This window comes from Talpa occidentalis, unplaced genomic scaffold (assembly GCF_014898055.3).
Source record: "Talpa occidentalis isolate TD23 unplaced genomic scaffold, MPIMG_talOcc4v2.1 talOcc4.2, whole genome shotgun sequence".
NCBI lineage: Eukaryota > Metazoa > Chordata > Mammalia > Eulipotyphla > Talpidae > Talpa > Talpa occidentalis.
This window is the reverse complement of record NW_023602073.1, coordinates 120970136-120995661: the sequence shown is the minus strand read 5'-3', so window position 1 is coordinate 120995661 and position 25526 is coordinate 120970136. Positions and strand designations below refer to the sequence as shown.

General features: G+C 37.0%; 1 protein-coding gene across 4 annotated transcripts in view; it reads left to right on the top strand.

The window, feature by feature from the left end:
- The window catches only part of TRDN (triadin), a 306860-nt gene that overhangs the window by 147110 nt on the left and 134224 nt on the right, over positions 1–25526 (top strand). For all 4 annotated transcript variants that reach the window (XM_054697795.1, XM_054697794.1, XM_037518773.2 and 1 more), the window contains exons 11-12: positions 3679–3738; positions 4547–4606. In XM_054697795.1, coding sequence (XP_054553770.1) covers positions 3679–3738; positions 4547–4606 — 120 coding nt within the window. The remainder of the gene's footprint in view (positions 1–3678; positions 3739–4546; positions 4607–25526) is intronic.

The window sequence follows — 25526 nt, the reverse complement described above, 5'->3', positions numbered from 1 at the left end:
CAGAACTCTAATAGTCATTAATGTGATGAACTTATCAGCTTATAAGAAATTTTTCCATGACCATAGTGTGAGTGAGGTTCCAGGCCAACTTCTGGCACTCTAGAGAAACAAGGTGACAGTGATGGACAAGTTATGTTGATGCCATTATTATGAAAGCAACATGCCTTTGTTAACTTGGCTCCCAAAAATACAAGTCTTGACCATTGAGCATTCAGAAAAGCAAGTGTCCCATCTGAGTTGTAAAATTCGGGTAACCTCTATACTAGAAAGGAAAAAGGGGAGGTAGAGAACATAAGATGAAAATGAAAAATTCGCATGTTTTTTCATTTTGCCATAACAATCATCTTAGCTTTACGCTGATAATTAGCTATTATTCCTTCTCTAACTTTGAGATGACATAAAAATATATAAAAGCTAGAGAAAAGTCCATTGTAAGGGCTTAGAAACTAAAAGGTAAGTAATTTAATTATTCTTTTATCTGATGTTAATTTATGCAGAAACTAATAATATATTTGTGGCTCAGAACTGTTCATTGTGGAGATTTCTTTCTCAACCAACCTTTCTTGCAATTCCTGCCAGAGAGAGCCATCATTTCAGGGCTTTTGGTACTTTTGCCAGAGAAAGGCAATAGATGCTGACAAGTTTGCTTTTCATAAACACACTTAATTGGGAACACTTCAAGACCCAGTGGTATTAACCATTCTAACTCTTCTTTAGCTGGTACAAAACAGCAAACCCAATGGAAGAGAAGTAACAAACAAGTTGAAGAGAAAATTGGATATGGGCGTGCATAGGTGGGTAGAAAGTAAGGAACATTGTTGACTATTCAGGGAGATAAAAATTAGTGGAAGGGAAGTTTTACAAAAGAAACACGGGTTACCTTTATATCCAAGTAGGACATAATTAAATTGTTATGTCCTTCATAAATGAAAAACCTAATTCCACAGCTGCCAAATCACCTCTAGAATAGAGACAATAGTGCTTGAAGAAATTCAGAATCTTCAGAAGTTGATGTTTTAAACGAATTCACCATGAATAAAGTAAGCCCATAATGACAGCTTAAAGGTCTAATTCATAAAAATGTTATTAAAGTACATTATTTATAACTGCTTTTTGTGGACTTCTGGTCTTATTCATGACTCTCTTAGTGTATGGCTGTAATCACAGGCAGAGTACATAATGGAAGCATTAATTCAATCAGAACTAAGGGAAGAATACTGTATCACCACAATAAAATCCTAGCTATATTAATTCAAAGGGTAGAATTTATTGCAACAGAACATTCTCTTTTAAAAATATAAAAAGAATGTTTTCCATCTTATGGCCTTAAATATGTAATTTCATTCAGAAGTTCAATATGAGATTGACTAATTAGCATGAACTTTTAAATGAAATATTTATCCATCTACATTTATGTAACACTGGAAACTGAATTGTAATACTACTGTGATTATGGCATTGATGCCTTCATAGGGATTAAGAAATATTTACAAGTATTCTATATTTTAATTAACCCTTTTTCTCATACATGAAATCAGAAAATGACATTTAGCAAATGCCATTAAATAAATCTTGCATTTGCATTTATTTAGATAAAATGGAAAATGCCCTACCTCATAAAATTTTTCCAGAGAATCTGAAAGTAATGATACTTAAATCAAAAGGAATTTTAATTCAGAATTTTAAGCATTAGTTGCATATTTAATATGTATTAGCCTTCAGAAAATAAAAAGTAGAATTCAATTGGTTTATTTCTAACTCTGGAACTATCAAAATTTGACTTCTTGGCTTTCTACTTCTGATTGGATGAGCTATAATGGTACACTGTAGACACATTTAGACAAGAGTGTGAATATATTTCTCTCTATGACACTAACTTATCTCTAGGAGTCATGAAAAGGGGTCTTTATAAATTATATTTCTAACACTGAAATAAAGTGTTGTCTTTGATCTGATAGGAAAAAATTTCTGTACCTAAGGGAGTGAATTAATTCCAATATTTAATAAGATGCAGTCATTAGTAGACAACTTAAGTATTCATACTAGCACAGCACATTGAATTTCTACAGCATTGTAAAAATCTCATAATAATTCTGGAAAATGAAAATCTTTGAATGCTTGGCATTTATATTTGAGATGAGGGACAAATGACAAAAAACAAGATATTTCAAATATAAGTAAATAACACTACTAATTGAACATAAAAATTAGCCCATTTTCAACATTAACTGCACTTAAAGCTACCTCAAACTTAAAAGCACTTACTATTCCATTTCAACAGCTCTATGCTTCTGTATGACTATTATTTGAAGTAAGTACACTTACCAGAAAACCAGTCAGTACTGTCCAGTTATTTCATGGTGATAAGTGGGCTTTGAGGCTGTCTTTGCCTTTTAGAACAATGCTTTTCCAAGTCTCTGAAGCAGAAATCTTCATGAAGAATTCTAGGGGCACTATCAAATGTTCTATGTAACATTCAGACATTCGGACTTATTGCAACCCCTGAGCACCCTTGCTGATACAGCCATTCAGAAAGGGCAGTGGAAGTTATGTCCCTAACACACTGCCAGACAAATGTCACCAGGCTCCAATGCCTATTGACATGAGGCAGATTTGAAAAACAGTTAATTTTTCTAAAGAGTTATTTATTTATGCGTACAAGAGCCGGGGTGTAGGCCAGAGGTTCGGGGGTGGAGGGGCTGTGTGGTGAGAGGATTCACCAGAGACAGAGTGGGGAGCAGAACAGGCAGATCTACTGAAATATACTACTGAGGGGAGCAGCAGATGAAACAGGAGAAGTCTGCTGAGCCATGTGGGTAAGCTACCTGGCTAGCGTTTCAACTTGTGCTGCAGTAGTTGCTGATTGCTTTATAGTGCCAACCCCTAGGCCACCAGGGAGGCCCCAAAAAACAGTTAAATTATAATAGATATCATGGGCTCCCCAGTGGCACAGAGGGTTGAACGCAGCACTGGGAAGCTGTTGGCAGCCTCTGCAGCACGGGTTCGATTCTTAGCCAGCCAGGGAGATTCCCATATGGTGGAGCAGACCTCTCCTGTCCTCCCACTGCTCCCCTCAGCAGTGTATTTCATCAGTCTGCCTGTTCTGCTCCCTGCTCTGTCTCTGGTGAATCCTCTCACCCTCCCATGCTTCTGGCCTGTACCCCAGCTCTTATATAAATAAAAAATAAATATTAAAAAATAATTACTTAAAATAATAAAATAGATATCATTAGTTCCTTTGTGTTTTGTTTCTAATAAAACTGAATATATAAAAAGAAAGCAAAAAATAATTCTTTTGGCTTACCTGTAGTATCTTTCCTCAGAAATTGTAATTTAAAGTCCTATATTAATATTTTACTTTAGGCACTAGACAAACGATTATTTGGTTCAAAAAGTTCAAACTGTCTTGTTTATTCTTTGTAAACAATATTATCAACCTATAAGTTTATGCATTTTCTGTGAGCCAGGCACTGTGCAAAGTGCTTTGCAAATGTTATCTAACTTTGAGGGAAGTATTATTATTTTACAAATGAGGAAAATAAGGCTTAGTGAGATTAAATCAGTTGCTCAAAGTCACAAAGATGTCTGGAGGCAAGATTGATTTAATAGTATCTTTCTTTCCAATCTTGGCTTTTGTTTGTACTAAATTAAAGGAAATATTTAAAATTTATTCTCTAGAAAAAGAAGGGGAAAAGAAGAAAGCTGAGAAGAAAGTGACTTCTGAAACAAAAAAGAAAGGTATGGAATTCAAGAACAATTTAATATATAAATGGGGTGGTATCCATTTTTAATGCTACTGGTAAATCTATTGTTTTCTAGAAAACAATTCTCTCAATGTATTTCTAGTTATCGCTATTGCCAAGTGTTCCTGAGGTTTATAAATATTCCAAATAAAGTTGAAAGTGATAAATAATTGAAAGAAAATTCAAGCCTGAACACTTTTTAAAAGTTGTTACCAATTACTTTTTCCTTTCTTGGAAATGGTGCTCTAGTCTCTCTAATCTAGTACTTTACTTGACTGTGTGATGGATTTGATGATTGCTATTCAATTTATTCAATTAATAAACAATAATCTATCAAGAGAGTAAGTCATTTAATGCACAGGAAACTAATTAACTAACATTTAATGTACAGTTGATTGGTTTGCTATATTTTGTTCTTGGTTGTTTTCAGAGTGCTTTTAAAGTACCCAATGAGTCTTAGAGATATATGAATTTGTTATATATTGCCAGTGACTTGACTTAGCCAAGGAATATTTGATGTATTTCTTTTACTATTGAAAAACTACTTAGCTATAGGATGATTAAATAATGCAATTTAATGCTTCCACTGTTGTGAAGATTTTTTTTTTAACTTTAGCAAAAATTTCTTCCCTTCCCATTCTGTTATGAAGGTAGTAGTTCATTCCTCTTTGACATGATTTAGGGCTCTGATTTAGAATTATTTTTACAAGATAAATTGGATATCTCAGTGGCAAATACGTGTGCCCTGAAATATATAAAAACTAAACAGGTGGAGGATTATACTTTTCTCATTTTACTAACAGAAAAAGAAGATGTCAAAAAGAAAACTGAGAAGGAAACTGCTACTGATGTGAAAAAAAAAGGTATTGTACTTTCTGTGTTTCCTTAATAAGATTACGCTTGTTTGCTACATGAAAGAATCTTGGGGCAAAGTTAACAAATAGGGTACAGGTACTTCAATTTATCCATATGCAGGCTGTCAAAGCAAAAATTGCCCTTGACAAAGTAAAACAAAGCACAGGAGACTTTATTCAAGGCTACAGCAATGGCCTGAACTCAATTCCATTGAGACATTGAGCAGATTTTAAGAACAGAAATGGGGCAGGAGGGCAGTTGTAGACCATCTATTTGTTAATTGGCCTTAGTCAAGAGAATGTAAGCTTTCTCTTATCTCCATGTCATGAGTGAAGTTTTACAACTTGGGACAAGGCAACCAAAGGTATGATTCCTTTCCTCCCACAGAAACTGGGAATAAACTTGCTGTCTTTCTGATACATTTCAAAGGGATGTTTTGCAGGTCCTTGAGAAAGGTATCCCTGGGTTTCAAAAGATTTATGTTTCAAGGGAGTAGGGAAAGAATTCATAATTACAAGTTTCTAAAGTAAATACTCTAGGGGAGGTTAGAAACATAAGGTCAGAAGGAAGCCTGCATAACGTTTAATGAAGTTGAGAAGAACTTCAAGGCCATAACACTTAATGAACATAATGAAATTGAGGGGAGCATCATAGTATAATAACACCACTTTACGAAGATAAGCAGAGAGAAAATAATGCATCCCATTAAGACATAAGATTGTTCAATAGTTTAGACTTTTGCTTTAAATTTTTATTGTTGTTCAAACATGAGTATTGGCTTCGATTCTGGTTAAGTTTAAATGTAGGTGAAAAAAAGTAATTTCAAATATTATGGTTTTGTGATATGTGCTATCACCCTAAATATTTCCTCCACTAGTGTCAGTGATTCTTAGAATTCCACCATTACAGACATTGTATTCCTTTGAGTTATGAAGGAATTGCCCTCTATTAAAATGCAAAGCTCTTAAGGCCTGTGGGTGTAAGGTAAGCAGCTAATTCCTCTCAGCCATTAACACTTAAAGTAGATAAAGGGGGGCGGAGCAACATGGCGGCGAGGAGACGCTGCGAGTAACATCTCCCATTAAAAAAAGTTAATAGGGAGGAAAAGCGGCAGGTCCCAGTGAGAAGTGGGACACGGAAGATAAACGGGTGACGCCAGCGAACTGCCCGAAGAAGAAAGTGGCCATAAAAGAGGACTAGAAGGGAGGGAAGCGCAGAACCCTGCTCCCCTCCCCCGCCCACAGAGGCGGCACTCTCCGACCGGCAGAGAGGAGGAAACAACAAACCAAAACGGCCAACAAGAACAAACGACGCAGCAAGCGGGACTGTGAGTGGAAAGGAACTATTGCAGCCACCACACCCCGTGAACGGGAGCTGAGGCGAACCCTGCAGGATCCGCCGCGGCGGTGAGCGAACGGCTCCTGGCGCCATTAGAGAAGAACAAAGACCCCGGGAGACCCGCACACAGCCCGGGCTGCCGGTAAGCTGGCGCGGAAACGCGGCGCGCTCGGGGAGCTTGAAAAGCAAGTGCAGACCTGGATCGCGGCTGCCCAGGTCCCCGCGCCTGCGACCTAGGCTTGCGGGGAGACGCACGGAGGTCCTCACTGAGGTGAAGGTCCCTCCCTGAGTGAGCAGGAACCAGGCGCCCAGGCACGGGAGCGGTGCAAAAGGCGCCATTCCCGCGCCACTGAACTGGGCTACAGCCCGCGTCCTGGAACTGAGGGCTTTGAACTGAGACCCGGGGCACGAAAATTCGGGGCGTGGGTTCTCCACGACGGTGGGGCACAAGGCAGACACAGCACCCCAAAGCTGTTGAGGTGTACCCTACCATTCCCGCTCTGTTCTCTGTCCCACGGGGTGGGGGGAGGCGAAAAACAGCCCCCCAAGGACAATAGGAGAGATCTCTGGCGCCACCTAGCGACCAGGAAAAAAAAAAGTCACTAACACCCTATAAAACAGGACAATTCTTAAGACTGCTTGAAAAGGGCAGAAGGTTTCTGGAGGACCCAGTGGCCAGCCAGGAAGTTATTCCACGCCAGGCCCCTTCCGACCAGCAGTCTGAGCCCACAGAGGGAGCAGGCACCCATGTCTGGGGCAGACCGGGTGCGCAGAAGAGTGTGCCTGAAACCGGAGGCGCAGGGACTGCATCCCGCTTCGCCATTTGAGAACAGGGACATTTCTTCAGTAAAAACTGCCTAAAACCAGCAGAAAGCTCCCCCAGAAGACAGAGATGGCTCCTGGAAGAGCCAGAGGGGAGCGGAGAAGTTCACCCAAGATGTCAGTCAGTCCGAGCAACACAGTGTCCCAACGCATACGACAAATTAGAAAACAGACAGTAGGGAGTAGAAGAACCACACGCAACCTAAAAACTCCTCAGGAAAGAAGCACACCACAAAAAGAAAACCACTCCCCAGATTGCAACGACAGCAACTTGGAAGAACTTCTGAGCCTTCCAGAAAGAGAATTTAAAATTGCCATGATTAAAAAAGTGATAGATCAGAAGAAGGAAATTGAGTCCCTAAAGAGGGAAGTAAGAGAAATGCAGGAGATCAAAGAATTAATGGAGGAACTAAAGAACTCCGGGAAAAGCAAGGAAAGCAGAATAGATGAAATGGAAGAACGAATAAGTAATCTTGAAGACACAGAAATAAAAAGAACCAAAACAGAAAAGGAAAGAGAAGTACGAAGGAAAAAGAATGAAGAAAGACTTCGGGAACTATCTGACTCCATGAGGAAAGGAAATATAAGAGTTATAGGAATTCCAGAAGGAGAGGAGAGAGATGTAGGAACAGAGAAAATATTCATGGATATAATTGAAGAGAACTTCCCAAATGAGAAGAAGGAGCTGAAAATTGATATACAAGAAGCAAGAAGAACACCAAACTTCCACGACGAAAGGAAAAACACAGCAAGACACATAATAGTAAAGCTCCCAAGAATCCAGGACAAGGAAAAAATAATGAAGCTGACAAGAGGGAAGAAACAGATAACATTCAAAGGAAAACCAATCAGGCTGACATCAGACTTCTCTGAAGAAACACTACGGGCAAGGAGAGAGTGGAGGGACATAGTCAACAGACTCCAAGAAAACAGATGCCAACCAAGAATACTCTATCCCGCAAAGCTCTCTTTCCTCCATGAAGAAAGAATATGGACCTTCCCAGACAAAGAGAAACTCCGGAATTTCATTGCGACTAAACCCCCACTCCAAAAAATACTACAAGGAATCCTAAAGCCAGAACCTCAGAGGGACGAATAACAACGAAAGAAAACCAAAAAAAAAAAAAAAAGTTATTAAAAGAATAAATAAATAAAATCAAAGGAAAGACAAACATAATGGCAAATACAGATGCTAACATATCAATATTAACTCTAAATGTAAATGGACTAAACTCTTCAATAAAAAGACACAGAGTTGCAGCCTGGATTAAGAAACAAAACCCAACCTTTTGCTGTCTCCAGGAAACACATTTAGCTACAAAAGATAAAAATAGGCTCAAAGTCAAAGGATGGAAAACAATCCTACAAGCAAATGGGCCAAAAAAGAAAGCAGGAACAGCTATACTTATATCAGATAAAACAGACTTCAAACTCAAAAAAATAAAAAGAGACCCCAATGGTCACTACATTATGATTAAGGGGACAATACTTCAAGAAGAAATAACACTCATTAACATATACTCACCAAACGAAAGAGCACCAAAATATATCAGACAACTGTTGTCCTCTCTGAAAACAGACATCAGAGAAAACACATATGTAGTGGGAGACTTCAACACACCACTATCAACAATGGATAGATCAACAAGACAAAAAATAAGTAAAGAAACTAAAGCTCTAAATAAGGACCTAGAGCATTTGGGCTTAACAGACATCTATAGAACACTAAACCCAAAAAAAACGGAGTACACATTTTTCTCAAGCGCACACGGATCATTCTCCAGGATCGATCACATACTGGGGCACAAGACAAACATCAACAGATACACCAAGATTGAAATCATACCAACCATCTTTTCTGACCACGAAGGCATCAAACTAGAAATAAATCATAAAAAGAAGGCAAGGAACTATCCTACCTCATGGAGATTAAAAGCCACACTACTGGAAGACCACTGGACTAACGAGGAGATCAAAGAAGAAATTAAAAAATTCTTTGAATTGAATGACAAGGAGGACACCAATATCCTAAATGTATGGGATGCAGCAAAAGCAGTAATAAGAGGAAAATATATAGCAATAGAAGCTCACATCAAAAAACAAGAAAGAACTCAAAGAAACAACCTAATCTCGAAGCTCAAAGATCTAGAAAAAGAACAACAAAAAAACCCCAGAACCAGTAGAAGAAAAGAAATAATAAAAACCAAAGCAGAAATAAATGAAATTGAAACTAAAAAAACAATCCAAAAGATCAATGAAACCAAGAGCTGGTTCTTTGAAAAAATAAATAAAATAGACAAACCCCTAGCCAGGCTCACAAAGGAAAAAAGGGAGAAAGCACAAATACACAGAATCATAAATGAAAGAGGAGAAATCACAACGGACACAGCAGAAATCAAAAGAATAATCAGTAACTACTATGAACAGTTATATGGAAACAAGTTCAACAATCTAGAGGAGATGGACAAATTCCTACAACTCTACAATCACCCAAAGCTAGATAAAGAAGAAATAGAACAGCTAAACAGACCAATTACAAGCAGCGAAATTGAAATGGTAATTAAAAACCTCCCCAAAAACAAAAGCCCAGGACCTGATGGATTTACAAATGAATTCTACCAAACATTCAGAGACGAATTAGTGCCTATCCTTCACAAACTCTTCCAAAAAATTGAGAAGGAAGGGACAATACCAAACACGTTCTATGAAGCCAATATTACACTAATACCAAAACCGAATAAGGACAACACAAAAAAGGAAAACTATAGGCCAATCTCCCTAATGAACACTGATGCAAAAATCCTCAATAAAATTTTAGCTATCAGAATCCAACAATGTATCCATAAGATAATTCACCACGACCAAGTTGGATTCATTCCAGGGGCACAAGGATGGTTTAACATCCGAAAATCAATCAACGTTATCCAACACATCAACAAAAAGAAATATAAAAACCATATGATAATATCAATAGATGCTGAGAAAGCTTTCGACAAAGTGCAACACCCATTCATGATAAAAGCCCTTGAAATTCTTGGGATACAAGGAACATACCTCAACATCATAAAGGCCATCTATGACAAGCCAACAGCCAGTATCATTCTCAATGGTGAAAAGCTGAAAGCAATTCCATTAAGATCTGGAACAAGACAAGGATGTCCACTCTCACCACTGCTTTTCAATATAATACTGGAAGTCCTAGCCAGAGCAATAAGACAAGAGAAAGACATCCAAGGAATCCAAATAGGAAAAGAAGAAGTCAAACTATCACTATTTGCAGATGATATGATAATATATGTAGAGAACCCCAAAATCTCCACAGAAAAACTAATTCAACTCATCAATCAATTCAGTAAAGTGGCAGGATACAAAATCAACACGCAAAAGTCAGTAGCCTTCCTATACACAAACAATAAATCTGAAGAAGAAGAAATCAAAAAAACCACCCCTTTTATTATCGAAACAAAAAAAATCAAATATTTGGGAATAAATCTAACAAAAGAGGTAAAGGACCTATACAAAGAAAACTATAAAACACTGTTAAAAGAAATAGAAGAAGACACAAAGAAATGGAAAGACATCCCCTGCTCATGGATTGGAAGAATAAACATTATTAAAATGGCCATCCTACCAAAAGCAATATACAGATTCAATGCTATTCCAATCAAAATCTCAATGGCATTCTTCAAAGAAATAGAACAATTATTGATGAAATTCATATGGAATCACCAAAAACCCCGAATAGCCAAAGCTCTACTGAAAAAAAAAGAAGGAAATGGAGGCATCACACTCCCAGACTTCAAACTCTACTACAAAGCCATAATCATCAAAACTGCATGGTATTGGAACAAGAACAGACATACAGACCAATGGAATCGAATAGAAAATCCAGAAATAAACCCACAGATTTATGGTCAACTAATCTTTGACAAAGGAGCAAAGACTATGCATTGGAGCAAAGAAAGTTTGTTCAATAAATGGTGCTGGGAAAACTGGGTCGCTACATGCAAAAGAATGAAGCTTGACCACTACCTCACACCATACACGAAAATCAACTCAAATGGATTAAAGAACTAGACATAAGACCTGAAACCATAAAATACATAGAAGGAAATATAGGCGAAACACTACGGGATTTGCACATCAAAGACATCTTTACAGACACATCACCCAAAGCAGTGATAGTGAAGAGAAAGATAAACAGCTGGGACTACATCAAATTAAAGAGCTTCTGCACAGCAAAAGAGACAATAACAAAAACAAAGAGAAACCCCACCAACTGGGAGAACATTTTTGCACCCAACACTAATGATAAAGGACTGATCACAAAAATCTGCAAAGAGCTGATGAGACTCAGCAACAACAAAGAAAATAATCCAGTCAAAAAATGGGCAGAAGAGCTAAAAAGAAACTTCTCTGAAGAGGAAATGCAAATGGCCAACAGACATATGAAAAAATGTTCAACATCACTTGTCATCAGGGAAATGCAAATCAAAACTACCATGAGATACCATCTCACACCAGTGAGAATGGCACATATTAAAAAAACTAGCAACAACAAATGTTGGCGAGGATGTGGAGAAAAAGGAACTCTTCTGCACTGTTGGTGGGAGTGCAAACTGGTCCAACCACTATGGAGAGCTGTGTGGAGATTTCTGGACCTACTAAACATAGGGCTTCCATATGATCCAGCAATTCCACTCCTAGGTATTTACCCAAAGGACACAGAAACATCAATTCCAAAGAGCACCTGCACTCCTATGTTTATAGCAGCACTGTTTACAATAGCTAAGCTTTGGAAACAACCCAAATGCCCAAAAATAGATGACTGGATCAAGAAGATGTGGTACATATATACCATGGAATATTACTCAGCATTCAAAAAAGATAAACACATGCAATTTGCAGCAACATGGATGGCACTGGAAGGGATCATGCTCAGCGAAATAAGCCAAAAAGAAAAAGAAAAATACAGGATGGTCTCACTCATAGCAGGAATCTAGAAAACTTAAATAAGGGACCAGGAAAATGAATATAAGAAAGTGAAAATCAAAATCAACAAAAAACTATGAACCAGAGACACTTTTTGGGGGGTGGGGGGCGGGAGGGGAAGGATTGGGGTCAGAATGGGGCGTTTGCAATTGTATGGGGGAATATAAAAATAAAATTTAATATTTAAAAAAAAAAAAAAAACACTTAAAGTAAATGAGATTTCCAGATCTTCCCTGTATAATGATAAACTGAAAACAATGTCCTGGAAAATGAGTTAAAGATAAGGAAAGGAGATTGAAAAAAAGAGTTTCCAGGTAGAGCATTGTCTGAGGAAAGCAGGTCCAGCCGGTTGGTATTATTACATCCATCCCCTTCATAGGGAAGAACAGCAAATGTGAGAAGAAAAGGTGAGAGACTTTTTCAAGGTGTGAGAACTTGAAAAATGAGACCAGGGCCTCCCTGGTGGCACAAGGGTTTAAGCACCACACTATGAAGCAATCCACAGCCTCAGCAGCACAGAGTTCGATCCCCGGCCGGGCAGGGAGAAACCCACATGGTGAGGCAGACCTCTCCTGTCTCACCTGCAGCTCCCCTCAGCAGTGTATTTCAGTCAGTCTGCCTGTTCTGATCCCCACTCTGTCTCTGGTGGATCCTCTCACCCCGTGCATCTCTGGCCTGTACCCCAGCTCTTGTATGCATAAATAAATAAATCTTTAAAAAAAAAAAGAAAAGAAAAAGGAGACCAGAGGATGACAACCAGATATCTACTCTTCTGAGTAAATAGCAGATAGGAATTATAGGAAATACCTAATGTCATGCTATAGGTGGTGTAAAATATTAAAAATGAAGATTTTCATAATTTTATGGCCATGAAATGTCTAGAAAAAGACATCTATATGCCTATGGGCCTGGTAGTAGATTGCCAGTTACTTTCTTTCCCCCAAATTTTAATTATTTTGTACATATTATTGTTAGATTCTATTATATTATTGAACATACATTCTTTTTGTTTGATTTAAAATTTCTTTAATTGCCTGAAGAATATATATCTAATGGTAAGAAAGGGACAATGCAATTCTTACTACCTGATGATAATGTAAAATTAGTTTCTCAAGAAACCATGTCAGTGATGGTTACATGATTGAACACTAAAGAGGAGCAAGGTTCTCCTTTGCACCATCATTTTTACTAAAACATTTGTTGAAAAAAGATTTTAATTGTAATCCTCAAAGTAATTGTCATATGCAGGAAAATGAAAAATCAGAAAACTATCCTTTTAGCAAAACTCAGTGGCATGTGTGGTTGTTTTGTTTTGGTTTTAGTTTTTTGGTGCAAAGACAAAACATATTTATGTCCACTGAGTAGTGGATAATCTGGCATTTTATACTATTGGGAGACTGGTATTAATAGCTCAGCAGTCATGTCAAACTGAGGTTGTGCACCACTGGCTAAAGAACTGATTATGCCAATATCACTTTGGAAAAGGCCAATGTTCATCCTTTGAGGGACAGACCACCTGGGTGATTACAGAGCATATCTGGGGAGGGCTGCTCAGCTACTGTGTAAGAACAGGTTTCTCCTTGGAACCAGTTTTCTGTTTATCATTTTTTTAATTTTAATTACATAAAATACTATTGGCTCTTACATATCAGTTCAACTTTTTGATGGAAATATGCACAAGTGTTTAACCCCAGAATACTCAAAATTGTGTGTGTGCATGTCTCTCTCTCTGTTGTGTGCATGTGTGTGTGTGTGTGTGTGAGTGAGAGAAAGAGAGAGAGAGAGAGAGAGAGAGAGAGAGCGCGCGAAAGAGAAGATTCAATATTGCTGGTTTTTAACTCATGCTTTTTAGATTTTAAAAAATTCTACAATTATATTTTCATGGGAAAACAATATCATTTACAAACAAATAACCAGTTTGAAAATTTTATTATAAAAGATGTAAAAATTTCTAGATATAATGAAAAAAATTGAGAATAACCTGAAAACTTGATAAGCTGGGGTGCATGTCATTTCTCCTAAAATAGTCAGAGGAATATGGCAGAGCATATAATGTCACTACTCTAGCCCCAAATAGGGACAGGAGCAAATTTACCAGGCATGAGATAGGTCTAGGTATTTATCTAATATATGGGTTTTACTTTGGTATTTTTTTTTAAGTTTTTATTTATTTATTTGTTTGTTTGTTTATTTATTTATTTATTTTTAAGATTTATTTATTTTATTTATACAAGCACTGGGTACAGTCAGAAGCACGGGAGGGTGAGAGAATTCACCGGAGCCAGAGCGGGGAGCAGAGCAGGCAGAGTGACGAAGTACACTGCTGAGGGGAGCAAGGGGCGGCAGGAGAGGTCTGCGTGCCATGTGGGACCCTCACCCGGTGGCCGGGGATTAAACCGGCGCTGCAGAGGCTGCGGGCAGCAGAGGCTGCGGGCAGCTTCACAGCCCAGCGCTCAACCGCTGCGCCACCGGGGAGGCCCTATATATATATCAACTTTAATATTATTTTTGTTCATCTAACATATACATTTTATGTTATATTGCTATTTTTATTTATTAGATTTCTATTTATTCATGTGCAGATGCAAATAAATCTAAGATAAATGAGCTTCTACTGCTTAAATCTGGTCAATCTTACATTGCTAATGATTCAAGTTAGGGAAAATATATGTAGGGTCTTATATAACTTTTATAGTTATAAAACTATCAGCTCATGAATTAGTAATACCTTAAACAGGATAACTGATGCATCAAGTTTCATTGTATCTTTTTCGTATGTATTTCAAGTTGTCGATGGTGAGGAAAAAAAAAATTGGAAAAACATCATGCCAAATGAAAAAGAAAAAAAATCACCAGGATATATTTGTAATTTCTTGAAGTCTGTTTTGGCCTGAAGAAATACCATGGGGAAAAAAAGCAATCAAAAGAGGAACGAAAAACCTCTTAGGAACTTCTTAGGTTTGCATCAGACTTCAGTGCTAGAGATACAAACCACTCTAGTTAGTATATACAGAAGGGATTCTATCTAATTGGTAAACACGAGCATGATCCAAGGATTGAAGGAGCTAAAACCAAGGGGATGCTATTGGACCACAGTGCACCAAGGCACATCACTGGCCAGGAAGCTGCTTAGTTCATCAAAGTTTCCTCTTCACACCCTCAGACCAGACATCAGAAATGTTGAGCAACCTCCAGCAATTTATTCATACCAAAGTGTTCTTGCTTACTAACGCATTTCTGCTTTTCAGTCTCCTGTAAGTGCATCTAATCTGTAGAATGAGATAGTCTGTAAATGATTTTGAAAGATGGCAGGTATTTGGCATTTTAATTTTTTCCAACTGAAAGGAGGCAGAATGGAAGTTGAAAGATGCTATCCTAGATATCTAACATGAAGACACTTTCAAAACTGTTGCAGAACAAATACATGTGAGATGGTTTTTAAGACTTTGAGTAGCATAATGGACAAACTATCTTTGAATTTCCCCAAATTTGAAAAGGATGTCTCCATCAAACAACACTATAAAATTTGTCAATTTGCACTGCTCACAAGACATACTTAGGTGCAGTCTATTTTGTTCATCACTGAAACTGAATATTCTTCTTCTCTTCATTCCATAAAGTGATGCTTTGATGAAATAATTTTCTTAGTGCCTGATGAGATTACAATGATTTTAAAAATTACCAAGTTGCTTTGACTCACAATGAACAATTAAAACTTGGGAAAAATACATAGACAGAAGTTTAGTTTCTCTGGGTGGTCCTTTGGAGTTATAAATTATTTTAAATATTTATTTAAATTTATTTAACCTATATGCTTATGTGCCTATTAATTATGAAGATATGCTGGCTTAGTAACTGAAAAATAATGGTGTAAAATGATGTTCCATTCTTACACTCTTCAAAATGATGTTTTAAAAAGAATTTTCTGAATAAAAATATAAATGCAAGAAGGATCTTAAAAATCCAGACTAGCTTTTCTGGAAAAAGCTGTTAGAAGAGGATCAAATTCACTTAGTCATTTATTCTTACATACATTTTTTTGTGTGTAGGAAACAGCCACCAAATGTCAAATAGATACCAAGCATCTTACTACTACTAATTACACAGAGGTACATAAACAGAGACAAGCCCTGCCTGAAGGAAGCTCACAGTTAGAAATAATAGAGGCATACAGTGTATAGTTGGATTAAATGTCCGCAAATACAGCTTAAGGTAAGGGTCATGGAGAAAACAAAATTGGCGCAATGATGGAAACAATGGGTGGGGAAGGCATATATTTAGTTAGATAAGTTTATCAGTTCAGGCTTCTCAGATTTCAGACAGGAAACAAAACAGTGTGTCAATTGCTATGATATATTGGAAGGATCCAACCATTGATGTTTGCATCTTTGTGTGATACAATGATGATGTTGTGTGTGTAAGAGATGTCTATGTGTGTTTTGTATGGGAGGAAATGCCACGGGTCAGAATTTGCGGGGACCTGTGTACGTGTTAGGACTTATTAAAAGTGTAATAGGAAATCCATGAATATGTTATCAGTGGGGAAAATATTTTGATTTTTAATTCAGAAACATTTTCATTTGGATAAGGTGCTAGGAGAGAAGAGAAGAGGTAAACCAATTTAAAAAGGTGGTATTTTTTGAGATAGAGAAGCTTTTGTGGGGAACAAAACTTTGAGTAGCGTAATGACATGGGAACAATCATGTGTATGTTAAGTTTCAGATGCATGTAATGCATCATCCAAATTTTCTATCAGGAACCATTTTAAGTGCTTTGCAAAGGTTAACTCATTAAATCTTTATAATAAACGAAGAACTATGCTGTTATAATCCTCATTATAAAATAAGGCACCTAAGACACAGAGCAGCAAAGTGAGTTGCGCAAGGTCACACAGTTAGCAAATGTCAGGGCCAAGATTTTAACCCAGACAATGTGGCTCCAAAGCCCATATGCTCACTCTGAATAATCAATTAGATATTTGGGCTGGAGGTTAGAGGAGATTCTAAAGTGAACCTAGAAATACAGCAATTCATATAGAGGGTAGACAATGCTCTCAGAATAGATGAGATTACCCAGAGAAGAGTGTCAAAAGAAAAAGAGGAAATAATATAGAACTAAAACATGAGAAATTCCAACATTTAGATATTAGATGGGAAATAATGCAATAGTGAATGAAAGGAATTGTCAAATTGGTTAGGAAAAGCAAAATAGTTGCTATTAGAAACATTTCAAAAGTGGGTGTTTCAAGAAACAACAAGTTATTAACTGTGAATGTTACTCAGAAGTTATGATATGAGGTCAAAAGCAAAAGCAACTTTGGTGCAGGGAAGGAATAAAGTCTAATTGGAACAGAGATACAAAAGCAGAGAAGAAAGTATACAATTTGTTTAAACTCATGAGGACATAATAAATAGAGTCTTTTTCACTTATTTCATTTTGCTTTTGGGAGTTGAATTTACAGTTTGATGAACACAGTAATTAGTAAAAAGCTAAAAGATAAATTTAGAATTCATTGTTTGATGAACATATGGATGGAAAAAATAATCTGCTTGTTTTGGAGGTAATGCCATAGTTGCTCTGATAGTAAAAAGTTGTTTTTCAAGTTATATAGAGGAATCTATCTAGACTGTCTTATAAAAAGAAGCATGCATTTATAAGACATTATAATATAAGATTAAGCATCTCAGATGATAAAACTAAAATTCCAATAGTTAACTACATTTTGTGTTGAAAGCCTCCATTTTAGGGCCTCCTTGATGGTCTAGGGGTAAAATCTAAGACTATTACCAATATGGCTTGAGCTCAATCCCCATCCAGGGTGCAAAACCAAATATGATGTAACAGACCTCTCCTATCTTGCCCGCTGCTCCCCTTAGCATATATTTCAGTAAACCCAGCTGTTCTGCTCCCCAGTCTGTCTCTGGTGAATCCTCTCACTACCTGCACCTATGACCTACACCTCAGTTCTTCTACACATACAAAAAAGTCTCCATTTGAAAAAGAGATATATTCAAACTGCCCTTGATGTTTACTAAATGTCAAAGGGTAAGCTTGTATTTTCTAAGAAACACACTTTCAGCTAAAATATCTCACTACAATTTTACATCAAAATATCCGGTGACGATAAATTGACTTGATAAAACTAATTCAGTATAAATCTCATTGGTCTTGCATTATTTATTTTTTCTTTCTTTCTTTATTTATTATGCATATAAGAACTGGGATGCAGGCCAGAGGTGTGGGGGGAGGGGGTGAGAGGATTCACCAGAGACAGAGCTGGGAACAGAACAGGTAGATTGACTGAAATACACTGCTGAGGGGGGCAGTGGGCAAGTCAGGAGAGGTCTGCTGTGCCATGTGGGTATCTCCCCAGCTGGGGATCGAACTCGTGCTCAGTGACTGTGGACAGCTTCATAGGTTGCGTCTTAACCCCTTGCACCCCCAGGGAGGCCCAGTCTTGAGTTATTTCTAAAGGATATACCATATCTATTTGTATAGAAGATTTTCAATTAATGTATGGGGGCAAATATTGAATTCTCAACAAACTAAAACCTTTAGTTATTTGATTTCTCTGTATTATATTAAGATCTGCTTTTGTGGCTGAGAAATTACAAAGAATCCATAATAGTTTATTATTTAATATATCATTTAATTTTTGCCTGCTAGATAGGATATCATGTGTTTTAACTTATGAATCTTTTGTAATAAACTGTTCTAGTTATTAGAGCTCAAAATAATTTACATAGTAGATTGTCTACCACTAAAATATACTTATATGTAATAAAAATTAAACTTCCTTGACATATTTGTATGTGCAAATGTAATTCAGCAAGATAATATGTAGTATCTTTCATATGTGTCCATTGTTAAATTTCAATATAAAAGAGCAAAGCTTTATTTCCCAGACTTGTATTTTGAGAACATTATACCTTTTAATGTTCTATCTCTTTCTATTTGAAAAAACTTGGTTTTAGAAAGTTATATTTGATTTTGTATTTTGCACACATGTATTAGGACAAGATTTGAAAAATGCACCAGCTTAGCATTATTTATTAGACACTTTGCAATCAAGATTAATTTATTTCAGAATTTTACCTATTTTGTAGTAACCTACCAGTTAATATCAAGTTGTAAAATACAGATAAGTCACCCTTTTCAGTGAATTTGGAACAGATATATTAATATATGTTCTACATGAATAATTGAAAATCTGGCACAAATAAGATGTGATTTAATCAGTAATTCCCAGTTCTTCTTGGGGGGTGTTCCATAATTACAGGGCAACAGCAGATTACTTTCAAGTTAGCATTTTGTTCCCAGATAAATTAGGTTCCCAGTCTGAGTTCAGATGATGGTTACTTGACTATATTAAAAACATTTACAATGCTTGAGTTGCTTTGAAGGCAAGAGAATGTATTTTCAAGTGTTTTGTAATGATAGAAGTCCAGTAAGACAATAATTGCTTATTCTTTTGAAGGCAAGGGAACTTGGAATGGAATAATTTACCTAAGTCTACTGCCTTGTTACTTAATATGATATCTTTGATTACCTCTTATATCACATTATCCAGATAGAAGCTAACCTGCTTCAGAGAAGATGAGAGGGAATTAATATCATGTCATGCTGTGGCACCTCTGTTCCAGCTTTTGGTTAGAATCATAAAAAAAGATATTTGGCTCCAATGTAAAAACAATGGAAAGAATTTTGAAATGAATTTTAAAACTCAGGGAGAAAGTCAGTTTTTTGACAGCTTGAATGGAAAACCTGAATTGAGTCATATTGGTGGTTCTTATGGGTTCACGCCTGAAATAACATTTGTGATTAGACTGGAGAAATACTGTTTGTTTTTGCTTATACCATAGATTCTATCACTTGAGCAAATGATTAAAATCTGTGTGTAGGATATTTGGACTGAAATGTGAAATGTAAAAGTGAGGGTGATTCTTTAAAACTAAGTTAGAGGGCCTCCCCTGGTGGTGCAGCAGTTCAGCGCTGGGCTGCGAAGCTGCCCACAGCCTCTGCAGCACCGGTTCGATCCCCGGCTGCCGGCAAGGGTCCCACATGGCGCACAGACCTCTCCTGTCGCGCCTGCTGCTCCCCTCAGCAGTGTATTTCATCAGTCTGCCTATTCTGTTCCCTGCTCTGGCTCTGGTGAATTCTCTCACCCTCCTGTGCTTCTGACTGTATCCAGTGCTTGTATACATAAATAAATCTTTAAAAAAAAACAAACAAACAAAGTTAGAGTAATAAAACCATAGTAAAATGAAGTTGTTATTCCATGAGGGAAAATTAAAAGTAAAACATACAAATTTATAACAATCAGAGGTTATTTCCAGGTAGTAGAAATATGTTTGTTTGTTTTCTTAAAGATTTATTTATTTATGCATACATGAACTGGGGTACAGGCCAGAGGTGTGGAGGGTGGTGAGAGGATTCACCAAAGACAGAGTGGGGAACAGAGCAGGCAGACTGAAATACACTGCTGAGGGGAGCAGCGGGTGAGTCAGGAGAGGTCTGCTGTGCCATGAGGGTGGCTCCCTGGGTGGGGATCGAACTCGTGCTGCAGTAGCTGCAGATTGCTTCATAGGTTGCATCTTAACCCCTTGCGCCACCAGGGAGGCCCAGAAATACGTTTTGTTTTTTTTTTTTTTTTTTTTTTTTAATTTTCTAGAGGCATGTCTTATTTATTTATTTATTTATTTATTATTTGTTTGTTTGTTTGGTTTATACATGCACTGGGTACAGTCAGAAGCATGGGAGGGTGAGAGAATTCACCAGAGCCAGAGCGGGGAGCAGAGCAGGCAGAAGGACCGAAGTACACTGCTGAGGGGAGCAGCGGGCGGCAGGAGAGGTCTGCGCGCCATGTGGGACCCTCCTCCGGTGGCCGGGGAGCAGCCGGGGATCGAACCGGCTGCAGAGGCTGCAGTCAGCTTCGCAACCCAGCGCTCAACCGCTGCGCCACTGGGGAGGCCCCTTTGTTTTGTTTTTTAATTGGTTTACAGACTAGAATAAGGGAGAATTTAAGCTGCCATCTATAGAGAAAATATGGAGAGTATTATAGAAATGTAACTCAAATTAGGATAATACAGTGTGGCAAATAAAAACAAGAGAAATTTCAGATTCCACTAAGTAAAATATTATCTCTAAAGACTGAAATCCTGGGCCTCCCCTGTGGCACAGCGGTTGAGCTTGGTCTGCGAAGCTGCCCGCAGCTTCTGCAGCACCAGTTCCATCCCCGGCTGCTGGGCGAGGGTCCCGCATGGCGTTCAGACCTCTCCTGCTGCCCGCTGCTCCCCTCAGCAGTGTACTTCGTTCCTTCTGCCTGTGTTCTGCTCCCTGTTCTGGCTCTGGTGAATTCTCTCACCCTCCCGCGCTTCTGACTGTACCCAGTGTTTGAATAAATAAATAAATCTTTAAAAAAAAAAAAAGAAAAGAAGAAGACTGAAATCCTTCCACTGTACTTTGTAGTATTAGAATCTCACATGGATAAGTGCATTTAATTTTAGCAAAGATCTTTTGTAACAAATCAGATTACATTCAGAAGAGAGTACTTTGGGAATGTGGATATTTATTAATAAAACAAGAAACCAAAGTGACTATCAAAGTCACATCCATAACTTTGATATACTCCCTTGGTTAAATGTAGATTTACTCTTTACTCCTGAGAATTAGGACTCAATGAGTGAAGTTAGAATACAATGTGAACTGTTCAAGATAAACAATATGATTAGATTAAATTTAAGGATGTGGACTGAGGTTTTCCAAAATTAAACATAAGGCTAGATAAACGATATCTGGATTATTTAACCTCTGAAATAAAGTTTTTTTTATTGTGATGATTTTAAATTTGACCATTTGTCAACCTCTCCTAACTGGTATTAAAAAATAAAAAAAGAATATGTTTCATCAAGAATTGATTCTACAAAGTAAGGTCATAGTGAATGTTCCCTGTATATAACTTGAATTTATAAACTCTCCTGTCTGCTTAGTATAGCATAAAACATTAGTCTGCATCTAATCAGAGCATTTTTTATTAATGTCTGTATAAAAACAGAATACTATGAAAGAAAAGTAAAATATATACCATATATGGAATAATTACTAGTTTTCCCTAAGGTTAAAAAAAATATATCTTGAGCTATCTCAGAGGGAAAACTCCAATGGCAATGAGCTTCAGCTAGGAGGGATTGTATAATAATTAGTTATGATACAAAAGATGTGAAAAAGTTTTCAAACAACATAAGTTTTCAGGCTGGAAGATAAGAATTATGATTATTTTTTAGGAAAATAATACATATATAATAAGTAATTGAAGAAGGACTGGAACGTAATTGTATATATTGATATATGTGTGTGTGTGTATTCTAAATATATATGTGTATGTATGTGTGTATATATATATATATATATGTATATATATATATATATATTTCCAAAATATAATTTCAATTTTCAGGGGAAAAAATGTAGCACTGCCCCTATCCTGCTAGTTACATTACTCTTAAAAGGTCAAACAGATGAGCAAATGAAAAGGTCAATAGTAAAACACATTAGAAACAGAATAGATAAAAATAATTATACCAAAAGATACTTGCTGATGTAGAAGTGAGAACATTCTCAAGTTATTGAACAAAGAAAAGGACAAAACACATGACACAGAACATGTGAAACAAGTTGGTCAGTAGATGGTTATGAAATACTTGGGCCTTCTCCTCCCTAAAAGTATGTGTATTCACCAAAGTTTCTAGGAATTGATTCTACTATTTATTGCTCCAGTAGGCCTCTATGCAGTATGGGTTCAGTGGACATTTGTCAAGTAAGTGCAGAGTCTTTTGAAATGGTGCTGCCCAGCATTTCTATTAACTTTTAGAAATAGATTTTTAATAACCATTCTTTTCTTTCTGAGACTACTCTTTCCAAACTGTTCCCCTTTTTAATCCTCCACTTTTTCACATTTCTTTGCTATGCATTCCTTTGTAATTGCCTAAGAAAATAGTTAGAAAAGAGGTCTTATTAGCTCTGACCATTGACTCCATGAAAAACTTCATCCATCTCCTTATGTCCTTTGCCTTCTTGATTGCATACAATTCAATACAATGCAATATAATACAAACAATACAATGCAACACAGAACTTCTTCACTTGTGATTGTGTTACACTGTGATCCACTCAAGGTAACTTGAAAACATCTTAAGTTGAAAATGCTTTTAATGAACCTACTACTAATCATTATATCCGAGCCCAGCCTATGTTCATGTGCTCAGAACACTTATATTAACGTATAGCTTGGCAAATATCATCTAAACACATAACCTATTATATGATTAAGTATTGAATACTTCTTGCAATTTACCAAATATTGTATTGCAAGTGAAAGACAGGCTTGATGGATTTTGATAGCAGAAAACACAATATCCCAAAAATGCTGGCAACAACAGAAAACTGCATAGTATGGGTTTTTTTCTTTCATGCTTGAGTGGCTGATGGGGATCTGTGGCTAACTGCTGCTGCCTGCAATCATGAGAGGGTAGCACAGGGCATATGGTTAGTCCAGAAAAAGATCAAAATTCAAAATAGGTTTACACTGAATGCATATAGTATAATGCAACATTTTGCATTGTTGTAAAGCTGAAAAATTGCAAATGAATTGGGGCCCCTCCAGACTTAAAATGTCCATACTTACAGGAGCAACTTTTGTGCTTATGCGCAGATTGTTATTCCGTCTGCTAACTCAGGAATGTCTCTCCAGCCATACTTTTCTCTGAAAATTTATTTTGATTTCTACTGATTATTCCCAGTAGCATACAATTTCCTGTACATTGTGAGATAGATAGATAGATAGATAGATAGATAGATAGATAGATAGATAAAATTTATTAAAAAATAGTCCGACTCTTGATGCCACTTTTCTCTCATATTATTGGTCCATTTTGCAGATCCCACTTACAGCTAAACACTTTATGTGTTGTCTACGCTCTCCTTCCAGTTTCTCATGTATCCAATCCAACAGCTTTCATCAATTCTTGTCAGCATTACTATTGATTGTCACATTGCCAAATCCAAATGTGATTTCTCAGTTCTCAAGAGCATTTGACAACTAAGCCTTCTTTCTTCATGCAGTCTCTTGAACAATACTTTTCCTTTTAACCTCTCAGGTGCTGGTTTCCTACTTTTCTTCCTGGTATCTAAAAAATAAAAGAAGTACCCCAGCACTCAATTCTATGTCTCTTCTCTTTATCTGTACTCACTTCCTAAGTAACCTCCTAAGGCCTGGAATTTTAATACCACCATTATAATAATGAGTCCCAAATGTATATCTTCAGCTCTGTTATCTCCTAAAACTCCCCATTTATCTAGCCACTTGTCTATTGCACATCTCCATTTAAATATCTAGTAGACATCCTCAAATTAATATGGCTTGCAAAAATACAAGCTCAAAATTGCATACACACTGAGGTCATAGAATGTTTCCTGTACTCATTTCAGTAAATTATTACATCATTCTTCTTTTGCTAGACTCAAATCACCATAGTCACTCATAGCTCCTTGGTTTCACCTCTTTAATCTCTCTTTAAATTCTGTTACCTTCATCTTTAAAATATTTTTTGTAGCTGACCACCTCTCATTCTTTAAGAACCATCCCACTTTGTGTACCATCTTGGGCTTCTAACAGCAGGGCACACTGCAATCATGAGAGGATAGCACAGGGCATATGGTTAGTCCAGAAAAAGATCAGAATTAGCAACAGTAATAAAACAATAGCAACAGTAATAAAAACATAAATAAACTAAATAAAACACTAATAAAAAACTAATAAAAACACTAAATTAAAAAAACACTTAATAAACACTAAATAAAACAATAGCAACAGTAATAAAAACACTAAAATTCTCAGCAACTTTGACAATGTTGACTTCCTGTTCATGCAATATGTTGGGAAAGAAACTACTCATTGTAGTCTCGCAGGCACCCAGGCTGATGGAAGCACCACCTCCATCTGCTTCTACTTTTATAGAGTCTTCCATCTCTTTCAGAGTAAAATCTAAGCTCTCTACTAGCTGTAAGACTCCTCATGAGCTAGTGGCTGATGAAGACTCCAGGGCAGCACTTCTGCACCAAGGTCATTAACTAAAGTCTAGCCACAAACATCCTTGCCATTTCATATCATTTGCTTTTAGAAAAAAAGTTCTCATTCCCAGGGAATACATAATTTCAGCATTTAGGTTTTGCAAGTATATGCAAGTTTTTTTTTTTAAGATTTATTTATTTATGCATACAAGAGCTGGGGTACAGGCCAGAGGTGTGGGGGGTAAGAGGGTTCACCAGAGACAGAATGGGGAACAGAACAGAGGATTGACTGAAATATACTGCTGAGGGGAGCAGCGGGTGAGTCAGGAGAGGTCTGCTGCACCATGTGGGTAGCTCCCTGGCCAGGGATCGATCTTGTGCTGCAGTGGCTAAGGTTGCATCTTATCATAGGTTGCATCTTATCCCCTTGCACCACCAGGGCGACCCAGTATATGCAAGTTTTGATTTTCCATTTCAACTGAATTTTAGCCTCACTCAAATGACAGCTATAATCAATGTATGAAGTCTTTAGTTAGCAAGTGGTTTTAATAAAACCATAGACAGAAAGCTAATCAATGTATTAGTTATTCTTCCTTGTTTATAGAAAGTTTATAAAATGTAATACATATTTAAAATGGTACAATTTCAGTTTTGTTATAAAATGCTCGCTATGAAAGCATTTAGTCTTGATAAGAAGGAATGAATGTG